The sequence below is a fragment of the Haemorhous mexicanus genome, chromosome 2, assembly GCF_027477595.1.
Source record: "Haemorhous mexicanus isolate bHaeMex1 chromosome 2, bHaeMex1.pri, whole genome shotgun sequence".
NCBI lineage: Eukaryota > Metazoa > Chordata > Aves > Passeriformes > Fringillidae > Haemorhous > Haemorhous mexicanus.
The window spans coordinates 65,058,731-65,081,624 of NC_082342.1; the positions used below are offsets into that span (position 1 = coordinate 65,058,731).

Sequence of the window (22,894 nt, forward strand, 5' to 3'; positions counted from 1 at the left end):
CTGGTAATTTACAGCTCCATTTGCAGATTTAAGATTTTCCACTGATAAATTTTCAGCCAACTGATTTAAATATATAACTTGCCTGCTGTAACTTTTGGAAATCCAGTTACCTACCTAGGCTATTATGAAGCTGACATTTACGGTATGTGCAATTATGGAATATACAGTGTCACTGCTTTCAAATGTCACCTCTTTGCTACTCTTCTTATCTTGCAGAAAGTGTCCTCGCCTCCCTTGAGAGCTGTGATCTTATTCAACTAATACCAATGAACACTGGCAAAATATTTACAAAAGCAATTAGCTCTTCTGAGTGTCTAATTTGACATCTTCAAAGGGTCACATGACAAGGTCCACCTTGTCTCAGAGTAGTACTTAAATTTTTTTCTCTGAAAAAGCTTGGGTTCTCTTTTTTGTCTACATTATGTTCAGATATAATGCTATCTGATAAGACATAGGGTGAAGGATATGCCTGCAACCTCACTCATGAGAGTTGATAAGGGAAATCTCACAAGACTTTAATAAACAGAGAAATTTTTTTGTAGGATTACAGTTCCTCCTCACCTTTCTAAACACAGGTTGCCAGTGTGTGTTTAGCTTATACTAAAGGCAAGACAGCATTTTTTTCTGTCTAGATCAGTATTTTCACAGTAATAATATGCAATTACTATTAATTTGAAGTACTCTTTTCCACTCTTGACAGAGTCTCCAACCATTTTTCAGCATTCGGCACTTTAAAATAAATAAATGATTAAATAAATGAGTGGTTTTTACCTCTCCATATTTCAAAGAACCTATTGTTAGAAAAGGCTCCCCCCCCCAAATTATCATTTTTCATTCTAAACTCTTCTTGCTGGCAACCATCCTTTCTGAGTTGGAAATTTTCTTCATTCTAACATTAAATTATGAGTGTGAGAGACTGCTGAAAACTCTGCATCAAAATTAATCTTTTTCCTAGATATTTTGGAATGAAAATACTTCAGGGATATTTTTGTGATGGTATGTGTTTTCAACTGCGGCAATGGAGAAGTAGTTCTAATGAAAGAAATAAAAATGTGTAAATTCACTTTCCTTGTCTGGATATTTTTTTTTCTTTCCACACATGCAAAATTGACTTTTATGGTCAGTTCCTTTGAACTCTGCTGCATGCTCTAGGAAAAAAAAACTATTATAAACAGAGTAGATGGTTCCAGGGGAATTATTTCTGTTAGAATAAGCAGCAATTTTACTTGACCTACGAAGTCAATATTGAAGTGAAGGTTTGGTCTTAAAATGGCAACATCTGAGAACCATTTTTTAATAGAAATCCTATTAAATGTTTTCCTTTCATAACAGCGCCTACAGTTATTCCATGTCTTCTACTGAGAAAACTTGTCTATTGAGTAAAACTTCACAAAGCTTAACAAAAATTTTCTCCACCTGAGGTACTGATGTTTTGGGATCACATGGCTAAACATGCACAATGCCTTGAAAGCAATATCTACTGTGAAGGACTGCTAATGCTCAAGAGGGTGCCTTTACTGCTAACATGTTCTGGGGAAAAAGTTTTCTTCAAGGGTAGCTTCTTCACTGCTAGGTACTTCCTAATGTTCACTACATACAGTTGAGGAAAAGACAGCCACAGCCACAGACTTAAGGAAAAATTAGGTTGAAATGCCAATCATAGCTTGCTGTCACATACAATGATGAAATAAAAATGACCTCTATGTGGTCACACAGTTTCAAGAACTAAGATGAGCTTGAGCTCACTGTCAGCTTTGCTTGTCAAAAATAAGGTAGCAGAGACATTAATATGAATATCAGATGACAGTTCTATTATAAATATGAGATGAAAAGAACCAAACACACATGAAAAAAAGGGTTTCCTTATGCTTAATTGGGACAGAATGACTTTACTACATAAGGGTTTTATTTAACAGAAGTCTTTAAAATGCTTCAGACTAGATGTGACATGAAAATTATCCTATTGAGTACAGATTTACTGAACAAACAGCTATAATAATTACAACCATCTCTTACCATGGAAGTTTGATCTCAATATAAAAACAAGACCTTTTTGTCACCTTTAGAAATGTTGTCTACAATGCAATTACTGATTGCGACAGAAAGATTTCTTTCAACCTCTGCAGTCTCAAAAAGCAATCTGTATTTTTTTGCTTGCATTTCATTATAGCTTTTCTTTACTCACAGCATTTTTAATATGATCAGCTTGTAAAGATAAACTCTGCTGCATTTGAGGTATGTGTTTATGTGCAATCAAAGCTGCATCTCAAATTTGTATTCATGCAATTCAGGTGGTATTAGCTTGGCTAATGCTACAGCAAATAAATGTGTAGCCATAGCAGCAGAGAACTTGAGGCAGGCTGCAAAACCTGACCAAAAACTTAGTGAATAATGCAGCTTTCTGTGCTGCAGCGGGCTCTGCCCTTCCTTGGATATGCTGCTCCATGTATCTGGGCCTGAGTAGCTTGTAGTAAACATACAAGCTGCAAATATGCCTTGACTCTTGTTGAAAATAACTGAAAAACTCAGATCAGCCTTAGCTATTAGCTGCTTGAAATGATCTTCTAATGTGCAAAATCCCGATCACTGAAAATTCTGTGCTTTCTCCTGCTTCCTAAATAAAATAAAAGAGCTCCTCTGTTAGATGCTATTGAATCCTAAGCACACCACTAAAACTGTACCAATACTTTGCTTGTGTCAGACATTGCTCTGCATTGGAATTACAGCAAAAGCATGTACCACAATATTTACTGCAGTCCATGGTCCTTTGCAGTTAAAGAAAACTGTAACATTAACACATAGTTTTGCACATAGATGTAATTCAGTAGGTAATTTAAAAATAAAAAACACAATGAATGGGAATAAAATATACAGATTGTAACTATATCCACTAAAATCTAGTGTATATTACTTGCATTCTTAAGGAATTAAAACACTTCCAAGACTTAGCAATTCTTAATGTGTATTACTTCTGTTAGTTATGCAGCAGGAATTTTTCTCCACAAGAAAAACTGTGACTTGATGGGCCTTGTCACAAGCATTAAAAATACAACTGGTAATTCTGGTCACAAAAATAGAGCAGATTTAAACTTGACAAAACCTACATATCACAGAATCACGAAGTTGGAAGAGCCTTTCAAGATCATTGAGTCCAACCCATGCCCTAACAACTCAACTAAACCACAGCACCAAGTGCCACATCCAATCTTTTTTTAAACACATGTTTTTTTAAACACATATCATGTTAGAAAGAGGCAGTCTGTTCAATAACAGAAGAATGCATTAGGATTGAAAATAACACACATATAGCTACCATGGAATGTGGCACGAGAACAAGCATTCTTTTTTAATTAGCAGTACCAGCAGAACACTACCAGAGATTTCAGGGGAGTCAACAGATCATAAAGAGAAAAATGGCCCACGCATTAGCCAGCATTTCATTAATTATTGCTCTTTTTTTTTCCTTAAGTAGGCTATTTAGTTAAAGAAAACAATTCCAGTTCTCAGTTCTAGACCTGAGCAGCATTGGCTTGCTCCTCTGTATTACTTTGTTTTACAGGGTTTGGCTAAGCCTGAAAAGCAAATGCTAGTTTGATACCTTCTGTAGCATTGTACTGAAGGTGACACTGGCAATGGTTAGAAAAATTTCCTTCCTGCTTCTATTTACATGACAGCTGTGGAGAAAGTGTGCATTCAGGCTGTATTTCTCTCCCTTGTCATGCTCCATGAGACATGGAACCAGTTTCCTGTCCCATGTTTGTGTGGGATAGAGTTAATTGCCTTCCTAGTAGCTGGTACAGTGCTCTGTTTTGAATTGAGTCTATGAAGGATGTTGATAACACACCAATATTTCAGTTGCTGCTCAGCAGTGCCTACCCTAAGTCAAGAATTTTCAGGTTCCCATGCTCTGGGATGTTCACATGCTCTGCATGTGCCCTGCTCAGTGGGCAGAGGCACAATAGACATTGGAGGGGGAGCACAGCTGGGACAGCTGGCCTGAACTGGCCAAAGGGATTCTCCATACCACATGGCATCAAGCTCAGCATGCAAACTGAGGAAGTTGGTCAGTAGATGTTGATTGCTAGGAAGAGACTGGCTCAGCACTGGCCCACAGTGGTGAGCAATTGTATTGTGTATCACTTGTTTCTCTTGTGTTTCACTCCTCTCCCTCCCTATACTTTTTACTCCTCCTCCTCCTCCATATTATTACTGTTATTATTATTATTATTATTATTATTATTATTATTATTATTATTATTATTAATAATAATAATAATAATAATAATAATAATATTATTATTACTATCCTATTTAAATTTCAAATATTATACTGTTCTTTTCTCAACCTGTGAGCTTTACCTATTTCCATCCCATCAGGGAAGACAGAGCGTGTGGCTGTGAGGCACTTAATTGCCAGTTTTGGTTTATAACACTGTTGATGCTTGGATCTGATTTGGTTTCCACTTTTGTAAGAGAAATATCTTTAATCATAAAGATGAAACTAGACTTTTTTTTAATTTGGTTTGTTGTGTTTTGAAACAGAAGAGATTAGTTAGAACTTGAAGGCACTTGCCCAACAGAGATTACTCCACTCTAAAGGATTCAGGACAGCCATTTCAAGTCATGGCTTGTAATTCTTTTTGACTGTATGATAAATCCTAGGTATGTATCTGCAGTGTGCATTAATAGAATCTATCTACTATAAGTGAATCTGTCAGTCTCAGCAGAATAAACACTAACCCAACCAGTAACCAGTCAACCCAAACAGCCAAAACCAGTACAGAAGCAAACATGGAAAGTGCTTGAATTGCTACTTAAGGACTTCCAGCAATCTCCACATATTTTAGCTTTACAGTAAGACAGTGGTTTTTTCCTTTGATATAAAACTTGGCATCCATTTGAAGTTTTAGGCTGGGAAAAAAGAATAGCAAATTAGGAACAACCAAGCCAATACTTCTGTCTAATAACATATCCCAGTTTTTCTGAAGTCACAGACTTCTTGCTTGTATGGTATATACATAATAGACCATAGTATAGAGCACTTATCACTTATTATACACATATAGATAGAAAGAACAGGCTATTGAGCATGTATGTATGTCAGATATAAAGTGCAAAAAAAAAAATGATACAGAGAACAATAGTGACATACATTGTTGAACCCAGAAAATTAAAGAAACTTTATCATTATAATTCCTATCTTGACCAACCACATTAACATTTTTAAGGTTATTATTACCATTTTTCAAAATTGACTTTGACACTCAGAGTCTAGCATTCATTCTAGACAGTATGTAACCTAAATGACCATATACTTTTACTAAAAAGGAAAAAAAAGGCTTTGAACTCACCATAATCTACACTGGGTTTGGTGCTTTATTTGGCTCAAGATAGTAAGATGTAACACATAGACATTGTGACAAGTGTCAACAAATCAAAAACATGCTCATCAATTCCTTAAAATCAAGCTCAGATCTGTACTAGCCTGTTTCTGAACCAACAAGACAAGTGAAAGAAACATTGAATTCATTTAAAATGTCTTAGAATGAGACTGTCTCAAAATGCTCTACAGAAAATCTGACTTTGGTAAAAACAAAAAAAAGATCCAAGAGCTTACTTTTACTCTTCTCTCCAAATTAGACATCTGAACTTCAAGCTTCAGCACCCAATGCTATCCATCTGATGTACAAAGATGGTTTAGACTAAGATTTTTCAGCATTAAAATTTTGGTGAGTGTGATTGTTTGTTTTTGTTGTTTTGTTTTTTAATCTGAAACATGGCCATAATGTTTGACCAAAGGCAGTTAAGTTTGAAAACTGGAAGCTACAAGTCTGTCTACAGACAGCTACTTAGATAGAATGTGCTGATAAGAAGTAGTCTTCAATATGAGTGCTCTTACAAGCAGAACCACTTACAGGATAAATTCAGATGTGCTCTACAGTAATTACTTAAATATCAATATGTTATGTGCTAGACAAGTACCTGTCAAATATACTTGATTTCCCTTTGAACCAATTTCTGTAATTATCGACAAACTGTCCTTTCAGCTCTATTTTCTTCAATTTTGTTTTTATTTGCCAAATTCAACAGGTTTGGGTTGTTTTTTTTCCTACACTCAGAGAAATAAACACTTACACATGAGGTAAAATTAATATAATCAATTTTATGACATCTGCTTCATAAAACCCGCAGTGCCTTTAAATATTAAAAAAAAGTGCAATCTGCTTTAAAAACTAAGAAAGAAGATCTTTCCCCCCCATTATTCAACTTTCTCTTTAACAGCAGGACTACAGATATAAACTTTTTCCTGAGACCACTAGTCGTGAGCAACTGAGTCACTCTGGACTCCTCAAGCTTAATTAGAACACAGCCAATATAGCAATATTCTGTAGACTGACTAACAAAGTTAACAGGCACCCACACCTACACTGTAACTTGCAAGAACAAGTCCTACTGATTACAGTGAGATAGTTCAGCAGTTTACAAGTAAACATTTACTATAACTTTGTAGAGTCAACACTCCTTTTGAATTAACACTGATAAACAATAGCTTAAACCATTCCAACTATAGTACCAAGAAAACCAAGACAAAGAAACACAGAGTGAATGCCAAAAGTTCTCAGATTCAGTATAATAGGCACTTAGTAACTAACACTTGAAACATTACAAAATCTCTGCTTTCTATTACAATTCCATAAACCCTAAAAAACTTGCATAATGATTCTTAAGGACTACAAAACTATTACAATTTAAAAACATAATCAAAATTTAAATAAATAAAAATCCCGCAAAAGATAGAAGAGCTTTGCAGAGGAATTAGTAAGTATAGTTTCAGGATGTAATATTCAGATGAGTCCTAAAAAGCAAGTTCCAATATGGCTTAGTACTCCACTAATGTACAAAACTGAAAAAATAATAGCAGCAGTCTTGAAAGCACAGATCAACTAAATAAACTAAGCTAAGAAGTGCATGCAAGTCATGAATATGGTTCATTACCATGGTTACAAGCTTTCAGCACAGGCCGCTGGGTGGTTGGACTGAGATTTTGTGGTGTGTCTGCAAAAGAAAAGAAACAACGGAAATGAAACACGTGTTTGAAAGCTACCAGAGTATTACAACATTACAAAGCAGAAGTTTAGGAATTTAAGAATTACAAGTTAGGTATTCTTGGAATAAATGACAGTTATATACCAGAGAAATAATTTGACTCAGACTTGCTTATGGAGCAAGATAACTGTCGCTTCCCTCATACAACTATAAACCCTAAAAAGTTAAAGTGCATTTGGCTGTATTGAAAAGTCTTGTCATAATGATCTGGCTATAATAAGTTCAGTACATTAATTTCCAGTCTTACTGACATAAGCAACAGTCTGAACATACCTGAAAACTCATTGTACAAACAAATTAAATCTGACGGTATCTAAATTCTAGAGCACTGGACCCATAATGCTTTTAACTTTCTCTGGAAAATAAAATCTAAAATAGAATATTCACCTTTGGACCTTGGTGTCCTTTTCCTTCGGTCTCGAAAAGCCGCACCTGACTGCAAGGCCTCCAACAGGCTATCCATCACTCCAGTCTCCTCACCTTCTGTAAAGGAAAAAGAACCTTCTTGATTACCAAAGCAATATCAAAGCATAAAGAATAACATCAACAAAAACCAATAATAATGGATACCAATATTATTATTAAAACAATTAATTTCAAACTTCGACCTGTGCTTTAATATTTACGAATTGCTCTCTTGCAATTAACTACAACAGATTTGGTTTTCTAGAGATTGTACTAGACCAAATTCTATTCCACACATTTCACATTCTTCTTTCTCTATATGGAGAGTCAAGCAGAGTTTTAAGCGAAATGTCATTTAACTCATATTTTCATTTCAGTACCCTTCTACAACTGCAAATAATCAGTCTCATGTCAGCTTTCAAGAGCTGTCCTTTATATGATTTGTTACATTTGACAAAAGATATTGTGATAAAAACTTAAAATTGCTTCTCAGCAGGGAGCGGATTGAACAGTATTGGACTGGATAGGATATACTGATATCCATAGGCAGCTTTAATCAAAAGCCATTTTCTGTTCCCATTTAATAACCTCTGGCCAATATTAAATAATTGATGTAGTTCAGGAAAATTCTACTTGTCGAATTATATGCTTATAATGCCTAATAATATACACAGGTGCAAAATAACCCCCAAAAGAATTATGAATGTTACCCTGAGCTGGTAACCAAATGCAAGTATTAAACATTCTCCTTTTACTTCCTTTAATAAACACATCAGAAAGTGTTTTATTTTTTTAACCTTGTTACCCCATTGTATGTATGCATGGGAGGACAAAGAACAGAACCCAGGGATTAACTATACAACAAAAAAACCTCCATGGAGGAATAAAGAATTTCATTATAGAAATCTCATTATACCCCACTGGGCAAAACTCCCTTGGTTAACACACATCTTGGATAGAGTCAGCAGTTACTGCTAACAGTGAATATGCAAATCAGGATCTAAACCACCTGGTGCATGTAACAAGATGCTGAGTACAGGGGGACAATCACTGTTCTGGTCCTGCTGGCCACATTATTGCTGACACAAACCAGGGTGCCAGTGCCCTTACTGGCCACCTGAGCACATACTGGCTCACTTTCAGCTGCTGTCAATCAACACCCACCAGGGCCTTTTCCACTGGGCAGCTTTCCAGCCACTCTGCCCCCAGCCTGCAGCACTGCAGGGGATTACTGTGACCCACATCCAGGACCCACCAGTTGGCTTTGTTGAACCTCATAGAGCTGGCCTCAGCCCACTGATCCAGCTTGTTCAGATCCCTTTGCCTAGCCTTTCTGTCTTCCAGCAATTCAACGCTTGTCATCCAGCTGGGTGTCATCTGCAAACTGACTGAGGGGGCACTCAATTCCCTCATCCAGATTACTGACAAAGATACTAAAGAGGACAGGGCCCAATACTGAGCCCCGTGGAAGGCTACTCATGGCCAGCCATCAGCTGGATGTAACTCTACTCACCACCACTCTTTGGGCTCAGCCATCCAGCCAGCTTTTTATCCAGGAAACAGTAACCCTTAGTTCTTCTCTTTTCTCTATACTCTGCACTACCAGACTAGTTTTCAACCTTAGACAAAAGTGCTACATACAAAACCAAATAAGTGAAAATTAGCAAATAAATCATAATTTTGCCTAGCATTTAAATTTATAGCAGGTATAGAATAAACATGAAGACTGAAATATAGAATGTTTTTTTCATTTTTGTGTTTGCTATAATATGCTTTATTTATTACACTGAAGTTTGCTCTCTTACGACTAATGGATTATCATACTCATTAGTATGGCTTGGAATACACCTTATAAAAAAGCACTCAGACTATGTCTTTGGCTTCCTATTTGTCCAGGTTTGGATTTTGTTTCGCCTTTTTTTATTTTGGTTTTGTTTTGGTTTGGGGTTGTTTTTTGTGGTGTCTTTTTTTCTTGTTCGTTTGGTGGGGGGTTTTTGTTACTTGTTTAACTTTCCCCATCTGATGTCATGCAATTCTCTAAAATACTAATGTCTAGAATGAATATAGTCAGTGAATAGTTTCAAACCAACATGATGCTTGAAGAAATTTTGAGCCAAGCCATTAGTTGCATTAACAAACATGAATGCTGGAGGAAAGCTTATAAGCATTTTGGGTAATGGCAGTTCAAACAATACTGAAGAGTATCACAGTCACCAAAATGATACCATTAATGTCTATGGAAGAGTTCCTAAGTTTTATTTTAGGAAGTAGGAATAACAGAATAAAAATTTCAATGCTATTTCAGCATGTCATCTGTTTCCTCTTAAGCCTGCCCAAGACTACTACAGATTTAATAGTCATTTCAAAAACTTAACAATTTTCAGTATAAAAACCCCTGATTACTATAAAAAGGCTAATCAAATAAATTTTTTAAAAAGAAGATTTAAAATAATGCAACAGAAATATTGCAAACCCACAACCTGTAGTAAAGCTGTAACATTTACATGCACTATTTTTCACACTTATCTGAAATATTCTGGTAGTCAGAAAGTGGATTATAGATTAGTGCTTCCATTGTCTCGCAAAAAAAGTAGTAGAAGAATAAATTGTAGTAGATTGAAACTTGAGTGAAAATACTCATGTAACAGTTGCTCTGTATACATGGATGTATTGAAACAAGCTAACCACTGCAAATAAAAGCACATACTTAACAATCTCTGTACCCAAAACATGTAGAAAGCATGGTTTTCAAACTCATACAACTTCAGTAGGCTCCAAATTCTGGTTTCTGATACCTACATCAGCAGCTGATTGTGACAACTGCTGCCAAGTTATGCAGGTAACTATCAGCACCCGCACATTAAAAATGTTGTCCAAGCGCCTATGATGGGCAGATAAGGAAGTGAGAGTCTGCCATGCAGTATGTGAGAAAGCTTTTAAATTACCTTGAAAGAGCTGTATACAATGTTGCTACCATGCCAGTACAAGAGTCACAAATACTGTTCAGTATTAACACTTCCTACAGGGCCTTTAAATCGGCTTTCACAAGCTGCTGCAGATGACTGGCACCAGTGCCAACCAGCTTCCTAATTAGTCAAGTGTATCAATCTTTTGTTACCATAGAACTAGGAATTCTGGTTGGCTTGCAGATAGCTACATAGCCCACAGTAATTCCTTTGAGAAAGATACCTTTTTATGATTTAAATGATCTCTTTTCCCTCAATTGCAGAATAGAAGATTTAAACACTATTTAATTTCATACCTAATTAAAACTCATACAACTGTCTTTTAAATGCCATCTAAAGGAGAAGTAAACTTCCCAAAGTAGCCGGTGAGTCTTGCCCTTGACATTTCAGTGCCAAGTCAGATATAAACTACATAATTTCATAATTACGTCTTTAAAAATGTTAAGAATATTAAAGACCCTTCTCTTCTAGTGCAGTGAGTATCATTAGCTTTACATGTGCACCTATAATGTCTTATAATGATAGCAACAGATACTGCAGTTAGTAGTGACACCTGCATTTCATGTACTTATAAAGAACAAATTATATATACCATAATTCCAGGAGCAGTAGTCCACTGACATGATAGAATCACAAATACCATTAGCAATGTGGTCTTAAAAAAAGAGTGTTGTAACAATATTATTTTGGGTGAAAAATGATTTATTTTTACAGTTCGCCTGAACCTGTCCAATATAAAATAAACCACAGAACACCAGGACTCCAAAAGTTCATTTTACCAGGAGAAAACATAATAATATGCCTGTTTCCTTTTTCACAGAATCAAAGCTTTATTTAGCTACTCTTCTCACAAAGGAAAATACCAAGAAGCTTCAGAAAAGCAAACCTGGGATTCTTTAGCATGGTTACGTTTGATGTTGCTTACTCAATCTCACTTATGAGAGTTAGCTACAGTAATTTTGGACTATCATCTTCAACCTCTCTTTTTATTGCATTGCAACTATATGCAGCTTTTTGTTATACTGTGGGCAATGAAAAGCAGCTCCTAAAGCTAAACACTAAGTTTTGTGCGAAACTAAAACCACACAACTTGGACAAATACATACATTAAAAAGAGACCTTACAGATTCCATTCCTGTTACAGAAGGAAAAGGATGCAAAACCTCAAGGGCTACTCCTGAAATTAGCTGGATAGCTGAGCTTAATTATCTTTGTTTCATCTTTGATATAACTCCATAGCAGCACTCAAGCCTTCATATATATTAACAACAAACTTAGAGTGCTGAAGCTATTGCATTTGTTTTCCTCATCTTAAGAATTAAATACTCTCAATTCAGCAAATACCAGAATTTATAATTTTTTTCTCTTGTTTGCTAGAATACAGACTGCTTTTTTCCTTCCTCTTCAGCTCAGGACATAATTCAAGTTAGACATACTTCACCTAGTTTTTGACTGACTAAGATGTAAGCCCTTCACAGCCTACTTCCAGGTTTAGATCCCTCCTGCCTTGTGCATTTATGTACAAAAATGTCAGAGGCAAATGATTACCAGGCTTGGGACAGTGACAGTTGAGATGATTCCAGACTATTTGCAAAAGGAACAAAAAGAAAGTTACATCTTTTAACTTTATTAACCTTTACTTTAAAGACATCATGAAAAGTCCTTTATATTTGCTTTTAAAAGGACAGATTTTGATTAGTGCAGGCTACAAAGCATTGCTCAGCTGACTAAAGGACTCCATCTAAATCTGAAGTAACATTCTCTGAACAAAATCTCAAGAGGGAAGCTTTAGGCATGCATCATTTTGAATGATTTAGGCTTCCGGAAGCAGAACAGCAGATCACAAAGAGGAAGATAATTGAAGCCATCAGTGCAGCTCCAGTGTTTTGGATGTGAGTTCCATCTTTTCAGTCTCAGAGTGTAAGGCAGATTCTGTGCAGTATTCATAATGCTGATGTGAGCAATTTCTAGATCTTTGAGCCACGTATACCATCAGGGCAGAAGACTTTTTGAAGGCTTTTACATTGTAAACATAAAAATATAAAGCAACCTTAATGTTTCAATGTAATATTGAAACATTTCGGTAGTCATTTAGCAATGAGCCTTCATTCCAATGAAATCCAGATATTCAAATTTTACAAAGGATTTGTGGGTGGATAAGAGCAACTTTGTCAAGAAAATGCACAGGATACATAGACTTCAACTTGAACTTTTTATAAGGCTTTGAATTTTTTGAGGTAAAAGCCATAGCAGCAATCAGATAATCTTCATTGACAGGTGAGTTAAGGAATACATGCCTATCAGTCTGACTTTCATTAGCAGTGCACAAGCTAGAGCCATGACCAAAAAAACAAGGATTCCTTTGACACTGATAAAATTTTGGAAGAACCTTGTTACAATACAGTAAGAAAAAGAAAATTTCCAGTGCACAGTTAAAAGCAGAAACAGGTGCCAAGTGTGCCTTGAATGGACTGGCTGAAAGGACAGCACCTTTTAGATTTACAAGTATTAAATGAAACTTAAGAAAAGTATCACTATTTGCAGTGACTTCAGGCGAAGGACACATAACAGCCCTTCCAAAAGCAAAACACATGCACATACCTCACGTTTCAAATCAATACTGTAGTCCAGTATCAGGAGAGTTAATTTCTTACTTATGCCCAACACAAAGTAAAAAGCCTTTGATAGTGCTTCAGAGCCCTTGGCAAGTATAATCTAAAAAGGTATGATTTCTCCTAATGACTGATGCACCCATTCCATAAATTTAGCTGAGAAGTGTGGGTTTCATACCATCTTGTTTGATCTTGATGAACTGGTCCATTGTTGAGCTGTCCTAGAGTGCTTTTATGGTTTAGAAATAGATACATTTTGACTCTAATCATAATAACAAAGAGGGTTCCGAGCTCCAGAGAGCTTAAAATAAGTTAAATTCAAAATAAACTCCACCCTTCATGAACCCTGAAAGACAGCTGCCCCTTTCAAATCAGCTGTTGAAATTAAGGGTGATACCTACACAAATTTAATTTAAGATTGCTCATATGACAAAACCAAAAAGTAAGCTGTGATAAGAGGTGTTCTTTACCACAGAGATACAAGAATAGTTCAGTGGTGTAAGGTACCAATTCTGGCATCTCGGCTGGATCACAATTTCCCATTTAAGTAATGAGACTGAGAGTGAAATCATCTTAATATTGAGCTTTTTAATAAAAATGTAAATAAAACATTTCTCATGTTCATTGTGTGTCTGTAAGTCCCTTCTTTCTATGGCAACAGAAAAAAGCCACTGTAAACTCACACTGAGTTTTCCACAGAGATTATCCAGTTTTATTTATATTGGTGCCAGATCCAGCTGAATGACTCTCAAAGCAAGTGTTTCTGAGAGACATCTAGGTAAACTGGACTTAAAAAAGAATTAACAAAAAGCTAAGCTTTTAAAATTGTGTACCCCAGGATTTGATACTGAGGATAATATTTATTACATCTTTGTTCATGACCTGAATGATGGAATAGAGTGCAGTCTGATCAAGTTTGCATATCATGCAAAATTCAAAATAATGGCTGACCCATTCAGAAGAACCTTGAAAAGCTTGACACGTAAGCACCCTAATGAACTACAACAAATGACCTGCATGTGATGAGGCGAAACCTCATCCAGGAGCACAGATGGGGGATTAACTGGCTGGAAAGCATCTTTAAAAAAATAACTGGGGACTGTGGTGGACAACATACTGATCATGGGTCAGTATTGTGGCTCTGTGGCAAAGATGACCAAAGAAAAACATTGCCAGCAGGTCACAAGAGGGCATCCTTCCCCTCTTCTCAGCACTGGTGAGACTCATCTGCAGTGCTGAGTCCAGCTCTGGCACCCCTGCACAAGGGAAACTCAAACATATCCAAGCAAAGTCAAGGGCCACGAAGATGCTAGAGATCAGAGCATCTCTCATATGACAATACACTGGGAGAGCTAGGGCTGTTCAGCCTGAAAGGAGAAGGCTCAGAGGGATCCTATCAATGTATATAAACACCTGTGGGGAACAGTGTGGGATGTAAAGGGGACTGTGCCAGACTCATTGCAGAGATGCCCAGAGAGGACAGTAGTCAATGAGCACAAACTGATTACAAAGAGGTTACCTTTTCACTAAGTCCACTGAATTTTGCATACGCACCTACTCTCTCACCAACTTAACAATACAGGTTAGTCTAGAAATGCATTTTATGTTGCATTACCTGCTAATGTTTTTAAAAGCCACTTAAAAGACTCAATCTTTTTATAGCCCTTTTCCTACTCGCTTGGGATGCTCTGCCTTTTAGTGGGAAAAAAGCCTGCTAAATTGAGAACAATGCTAAGTTTCTTTCAGTTTTATTTAACCACTTATAACTAAAACAGATCAGCCTTATGCACTCAGATTATCTAAGGCTAAGATTTGAAAGGACAGCTAATAGCAAGAACTATTGATTACATATGAAGAAGTCAGTCAACATGTTTTACTATTAAGGAGTTTCCCATTTTCTTTACACAACACAGCTCCAATGACAATGACAAGAATACAACCAATCTGCTTTCCAGACTAGCCAAAATCTAGTATTTTCATTAGTTTTGTTTCACAGGGGGGAAAAAAAAGACATACTTCTATTATTGAGATGAATCCATTACAATTTCATTTAAAAAGCAGGAAGAGCAACTAAAGGAGCATTATTAATGCAACATAGCTTCTAAAAAGTATATAGAGAGCTGGACATAATACATCTGTGTGGATATGTGTGAACATTTATCTCTTGGTTACTGTGTGCCTCTGAAGAAGCTTATTGAGCCCAGTACTGTTTCCATTTAAATTTATAAACAGGCAAATTAGAAAATATACACATTGATTGCTCATACTGAAAGTTGTGCTACAGAGAGGAGAGGCTCAAGAAAATTTTCAGGTTAAATATTTTTTCATGGGTGGAGTGATGAAGTTCTGACTGGGCTGCATGACTCAGCTTACTCTAAGGAAAACTTCTGGGCAGCTTCGGGTGGGAAAGACCTTTTGGTCTTGGGTTGGGTAGGTGTAAATGCCTAAGAATACCCAGAAAAATCAGATCAACAGCCCACCTACCCCTGCATCCTTTGTGCACTAGTAGCAATGGCAAACATTTATACAAAGGACAGGATAAATACATAATTACATTTCTAGAATGGTCTCTTGGTCTCCAGCTGTTCATGATTCAAAGACTTGGTATTTGAATTTAGTAGCCTTCGATAGAGAGAAGCTTCCAGAGAAATCAAGTAACTTCTGTCAGCAAGCTTCAGAGCAAGAATATTTTGGTATGCAGTAACAAAGCTGTACTTCTGTACAACCACTGAGGTATTGCTGAGTGAAGATAAGCGTCCTAGCAAGCAGCATAGTAATAGAAGCAGCAGCAGACTCAGTTTGAAGGAGGAGTGAGAGACATGACCTTCCCATCAGCCAGCTTTCCAACAATTACAGAGCAGGTTCTTGGCTCTTTTACAACCTTGAACTGAGGAAAGTAAAAATAAAGTATATCCTCCAATGCTTTAGTAAGGATATTTATTCCTCCCTTCCTCTGCAACTTGAGAAAAGAAACTTTTGATGATACAGAAAAAACCCTGAAAGAATAAAAGCATCACATAGCAGAGGGGAGAGCCTAGAGGACTCTGATGTCTACTTTCTTACAGAGGAGATGTGAGGTAGTATTTGGAGTAGGAAATGCCTACTCAAATCAAAACCTGCTATCTGTACAATCATTAGAGCTGTTAGTGCTCTTAATCCCAAAGATGTCTCCAGAGATTGTAATTGTTTTTCATGGTAATGCCTTTTTAAGTGTTCAGCATTGTTTTCATATTTGTTGAGAAATTTTACCGCTATACCATAAATGGCAAGCCTTATGAGAATATTCATCTACAGACATTACTTTATTGACCCTTATTTTTTTCAAAAGTTTATTTGTTCTAATTATTTTTCTCTCTTCCAAATACAGCTGTTATTTATTTTCCCTTGGGCTTTGTGTAAACCTCAGTTTCACAAACACTTTTCAGCTGCTATCTCCAAAGATTCCACTTCTAAGTAAAATTTTCAAAAGGAAAAGAATTGTTTCTTCTAAACAACTTGCTCTTTTAGAGCTTCTACATAGTACAAACTAACAGCCGTTGCTGCATTCTGAGCCCATGGGCTGCAAATAAGTGCATGAACCTCCATGTTCCAGAAGACTTAACACCTTTGACATCTTGTTAGAGCACAACCTGTGACTATTAGTTGTTGATTAGATTAATATACATTCAGATCAGTTCTACTTTTTTGCACTAAAAACATCAAATTCTGTGAACAGATAAGGTTTTGCTGTATCTCATCTTTTGCTGTGGCTTCTGCAGATGTTTTACATCAGATGTATCACATTGAGTCTTTTAGATTTTTTTATTAAACATACCTGTATTTTATCATTCTCTGGAACCTTTTTCAAGCATATATGTGCCAATTATTCTTGAGGGAACATCTGGATGTTCTTGGTAATTTACCCAGATTTATATTTTACTGTCAAAACAATGCAATTGTAGCTGAAAAATAACTTCCATGCTGAGGGAAGTATCAAGTGATGTCTCCTTTCTGGTGGATTTGTGGCCAACAACATCTCTCACATCTCTTTCACATTTTGCAAAAATTAGATCTACTCTCCAAAACTGGCATGGGCTTATTACCAACTGTCCAGTAAATATTAACATGAGTAAATACTGTGTAAGCAACTCTAAAAGGTCTCAGAGTTCTTTCTGCCACTGTAATTGAACACAGGAGGAAGAGTTTACACTCCTCACAGTTATGGAAAAGAGTTATTTCCCACTGGCCTCCTAATAAAAGTGATTCTTAAGAATGAATTCAAATAACAGAAAGTGACCTCAGGAATCCTCTTGGTGAAGAGGCTCCAATTTGAGGATAAGTGGAGGCAATCAGGGAACAAGAGGAAAAAGTTATCAGCACCAGGGAGGAACCAACTTGAGTGGAGTACTTGAAATTCCAAAAGGGGAAACTACCTGGAGAAAATAGCTTACACACAATGCTTGTTGGATATTAATAATATATCCTTAGGACTTCTTCATATATATCACTGTCATATCTTCTGTCCCCTTTAAAACTAAATTCAACTAAATTTACTAATTTAGTTGAATGAAACATACTCCTAAATTCCCAAAAGCCAGTAATATACACGCTATTGTCCAAAAATCTGTATTTTTTCAAGATATTATCCCAGCAGACATTCTGAAAAAACAAATTGCCAACATATGTTAGAAACTAATGATGTCATTTCAATGATTTCTGCAGTGCTTCACTCCTCTCAGAGGAAAGGAGTACTCTTGAGGAGTATTGAATCTCTTACTCCAGTGAGAACAAATTAATAAAATGGAGGTCTTATGAACCTGAGCTAAGCAGGTAAAGTAGGATCTTTGAGGGTAGCTACTAATATAAATAGCTTTGGTGATTTCTAATTTATTTCAAAGGCAAGCATTTTATCTGTTGGAATCTGAACTTTAATTACCTAATTACATTTACTCCTTTCATTTTTTAAACTGCCAGTACTGGCATCCATGGTGTCTTTTTGTTTTGCAGAACACTACAGAACTAATGAAAATATTCATATTGCTCAACTTAGCAGACAATAATAAAGCAGTAAATATTTGAAGAACCAAAGCCTAAAATGCTCTTAGCAAGTTTGTGAGACAGGAATGTGGGTTTTTTAACCAAAATGAGATAAACAATATAAAACCTCTGCAAAATAAATGCTGCAAAATTGACTGCAAATAAGGTCATAACTGTTTAAATGAACTAACACTTATTTAAAACTAGATCATTCTGATAAAAATGAAACTGAATAACACAACTGAAAACAAACTAATACACTATATTGGAAATCAGATATTCCATTTTGGCATTACTTCACTGCTTTTATGCAAGAAAAGGGCAATCTTTGTAAATAACCACTGATAAAAGTGGTTTGTTATTTAAATAGTATTCAAAGTAAGACACAATGAAGATGCCACAATGATGGAGTTCTCAATTATATTACAATAAATTTAGCTGCTATTATCTCAGCTATAGAATTATTTACATTCTGATAAGATCAAAATAATTAATTGGTGTGCTTCTACTAAGAATCTGAACAGCATGAGAAAGTATGTATCTGAATGTTAATAGTATGCAGACAAGTGGCATTTACATAAAGATCCCCTTTCACTGGCTATTTACCTTTGGAAGGGTAGTGTGTGATAGTTTGATTTGGCTTCACAAAAGCAAGTAAAGCATCTCATGATGAATATAATTTTGTAGTCCAGAGAATATTTAGTGGACAGATTTTATTAACATAAATTTCAAAATGCTAAGTATCACTCTCTACTTAGTCAAAATGTTTACTGAATTCCAGTTACTTTTAAAGTTAGGATGGAGCTGAAAAGAAAATATGAAGCTGATACTTTTACTACATAAACTGAAGATTCACAGCCCTCTTTATCAGTGAACTATTTGAGCTGTGACCACTCAGACATGAAGATGTTGCTAAGATATAGAGATAGACACTTGTAGCAAACTACAGTTTAGAGGTGCGTAAATCTGACACTGGTTGCAGGTCCAAATGTCAAAAATAATTTGCAAGAGGGCAAATGAAACAATTCCATATAATAAGAGAAATCTATGGTTTTATTAGCAGAGGTTAAAATATATATTGTAAAGCTTACCTAAAATGTTCAGTTTTTTTTAAAACATGCTGTACTGCATATTCATAAAACACTACACACCTCAAAACTATAAAATATTAATACATTTATATCTGAGATATAAAAAAATTAATATAAAACGTCACAAAGACATATCACAAAGTGCACAGATTTATCTGATTTTAGAAAATTACCATATCAACACTGAATTTGTGCAACAGTATGGCAAAAGAAACCTGATATAGAAGCATGGATGACAGAGTATACCTGGGATCTAGATGACTCAGTTGCCACCTGCATATCAAAGGCACAAAACAGGCTAAGAAAGATTATTATAGTTTGTGAGAAGGCCAATATATTACAGGACTATCCTGGAACTCATATTTGTCATAAATGTCTATTACTACTAATGAAATTATTGTTTTCATACTGAAGAAATTAGTTTAAACTAAAACAGAGGAGTTACATTTAATCCAGAGTGGTTTTCTTTTTGGGTTAGTATGACCTTTGTAGTGTTCATTTTTTTCTTGTGGTTTATTCAGAACTGATAAATACAGTCCTAACATGCTATACACAAATTAATGACTCAAGTCACATACTGGGTATACTTCAATAAAATTTATATTTTGTTACATATTACTTTATGATGTTAAGTGTTCCTGTGCATGGCAGAGGGGTTGGGGGTTTATTGTCCATTCCAACCGCCTAGCATTCTATTATTCTATGATTCTATATTAAGTCTTTGTCGATGCAAAAAAGTCAGCAAATACCCCCCGAGCAACTAAAAACTTTTGCAGTATTATGTAGGTTACTTTTATGCAAAATTAGTTTCCTCCACCTCATGCAGCCAAAGGTAGCATGATAGGCAACAAAACCCAGCTCTTAAAATAGCTTCTAAAAGCAGATGAAAGATGAAGAAATCCAAAGAAAAGGACTTCAAGAACAAAGCAGAATCTGGGGAAGGTTAGATGTCTATGTTGTAAATGAGACCAGTGGTTAACAATGCAAGCTTAGGATGATGATACAAATCCTGTTTAAGCACTGGATGGCACCTCAGGTCTTGAAAGGTATGAAGTATAGGCTGAAAGAGAAGCTCCAGAATCATAAAGTAGTCACTAATGGCTAATTAACAGTCACTGAATAAAAGCACAACCTCAAGCACTGTGAGAGATTGCTTTTACCTCAAGAAAAGGAGCAGCAGCTAAGCAAGAGAGAATCAAAGGCATTGCAGTGGCCTGGAGAGCTAACACACCCTGAAGCATTTTACATCCTCTAACCTAGAGATGGACAAGAGAATTTGAACTATCTAGAAAGTAAACAATTTTACAAAAGAATAAGATCCAAAACTGTGCATGGGGAAGGAAAGTGAGATGGTAGAGTAGGAAAAAAAAAGTCTATTTTCATTCTAGCTTCCCTTGCAGAAAACCTCTGAAATTTCAGTATGTCATCTTGTCAGCTAAGAACACCATTGGTAGACATGATCACCAACACCACAGTATCAACCCCACGGGATTTTATCCTGACACAGATGTTAAGACAGACTATGCAGAGGCAGTGATTGATAGGTACTAAGAACCAATTAAGGGTAAGATAATAGCACAACCAGTGCTGCTAATAACTGTCAGCCCAGTAAAGTGGGATTGGATTTTTTATTGCTTTTGTTGTTTTGATTTTTATTGCTGTCACTGCTTTTTAGAATGATTAAAAGAAGTTTAAGAGAAACAATTAAGAAACCATGAAGTAGCACAGGGATTCACAGCCACCCCTAATCTTCAAATAATTTTCAGTTAAAACACCATGTTACTCAAAAAAAAAAAAAAAAAGAATTAAGGTATAGATTACACTATGATCTATCCACTGAGAAAAAAAATATTGAAGAGCCATTTAGCATATATACTCTCATCTTATCTCTTCTACCAAGTATGCACCTCTTTGAAACCCCAAAAATAACTTCTAGGTTGGTTACATCAATGAGTTTTACTTGAGCAATATTTGAAATAATGTCCCTACAAATCTAACACGTGATCTAGTCACCATATCAAGAAATAATAGGCAGCAAAAATCAGTTACTCCACAGTCACACTACAGGTAAGAGTGTTTCAATATTTTGACAGACAGAGGACCTGGTTATGAATTTTTTAGCAGATCAGACATGACTGATTTACAGATTCTTAATGAGAAGACAGCCTTTCAATGAACAAATCATAGCTAGGAAAAAAAGGGAAAAAGGAAAAAAAATGTTTTTTTTTTCATTGGCTATGTAACTCCAAAAATATCAGAGCTACGTTATGCCTCCAATTAAATACTGTAAGTATGATTTTGAGAAGACTGTCAAAATAATAACAATAATCATCAATAAAAAACCAAATCAAACAACCCCATTTTTCACACATTTATTGTTGTCCTTCCTGACAAACAAATCTACCACACGTGCTTTCCTTCCCACTCCCAAAATTCAAGTTTTCTAGTAGACTTAAAAATATGTTGCAAAAAGGCACAAGAAACCTCATAACTCATCAGTGGCCAATTTAGTCAATATCAGGCTCAAGACATTTATAGCTTGAGGTGACCCTAACACCATCTTCTACTATTTGCTTTTTAGATCAGTCATTCCAAACGGAACCATCAGTGACTCACAGGACAAGAAACATCTTTCTGTACACTTGCATGATATCAAAACCCCAGGTTACTTAAAGGCAAGTAGAGGACAAGTACTTAGTTGCCTGCCACAGCAGCTGAAGTGGAAGGGCTCACTATCAGAAGCCTACATATACATGTGTATATAACACAAAAGTCTCCAACATTGGCACCTGTTTTCTGGGAAGATTGAACATGACATTGTGAAGAACAGGACTTGGGAGCAGCTTTAACTTGGACTAAAAGACTATTAATTTTGCATCCAAAATGCTATCAGTCATACATACTGAGAGAAATCTGAGAGAAATCTTGTTTGAAACATTTCCAACCACGCATAAATACAGACACCAATTTTACCCCTCTCTAGTCTTCTGCAGCCTCCTCTATCTTCTGTGAGCATTGAAAAGATTGTCACTGGTGGTTTTCTGATTAGGTCTTGAATTGTACTTAGAATCTCTGTGCTCAGAGAGCAGCTGCCTGATTTCCCACAAGAAAGATTTAGACTCGCACCTCAAAACATGGACCAGCTTATAAAAATGAATCAAAGACTTTTGGTCTGAAACATCTCTGAAACTAAGCACACCTACTCTGGCTATTAGTGAAAACTGGAAGAGACAGATAATCATTTATGCCAAAGGTGCCAACCAGGCTTTAGGTAGGGAACTGTTTAACAAGATCTGCTCAGGAAAAGAAAAAGAGAAGCTCATGGCAATTTACACAGTAAGTCATGTATCATTCCGAAGGACTACAGAAGCTCAGTCTAGGATAAAATACAGGCATATAGAGGATCATCAGACACCTCTTTTAGCAACAGAAAACTCACAGCATCTGCCATCTCTTTTGGTACAAAAGACAATATAGCGCCAGTAACTTTTAAAATGCATGGCTGAGGGGGGGTTATTGAGGTGTTTCAATAGGGACCTGTTAAAATAGCAATTGACATACTCAAAGAAAAATACCAAGTAATTCAGGAAGAGCTTAGTCTTATAAAAGAACAAAAATGAGTATGTAACCTTAATTAAAGAAAATGGCTTTGTGATCAGGAAAATGTCTTTTCTCAAGTAACATAAAGGGTTTTGAG

General features: G+C 36.0%; 1 protein-coding gene across 2 annotated transcripts in view; it reads right to left on the reverse strand.

Moving 5' to 3' along the window:
* DIAPH3 (diaphanous related formin 3) overlaps positions 1–22,894 on the reverse strand; it is a 202,414-nt gene that overhangs the window by 48,164 nt on the left and 131,356 nt on the right. For both annotated transcript variants that reach the window (XM_059839117.1, XM_059839116.1), the window contains 2 exons: positions 7,495–7,590; positions 6,997–7,056 (listed from right to left, as the gene is read on the reverse strand). In XM_059839117.1, the coding sequence (XP_059695100.1) occupies positions 6,997–7,056; positions 7,495–7,590 (156 nt within the window). The remainder of the gene's footprint in view (positions 1–6,996; positions 7,057–7,494; positions 7,591–22,894) is intronic.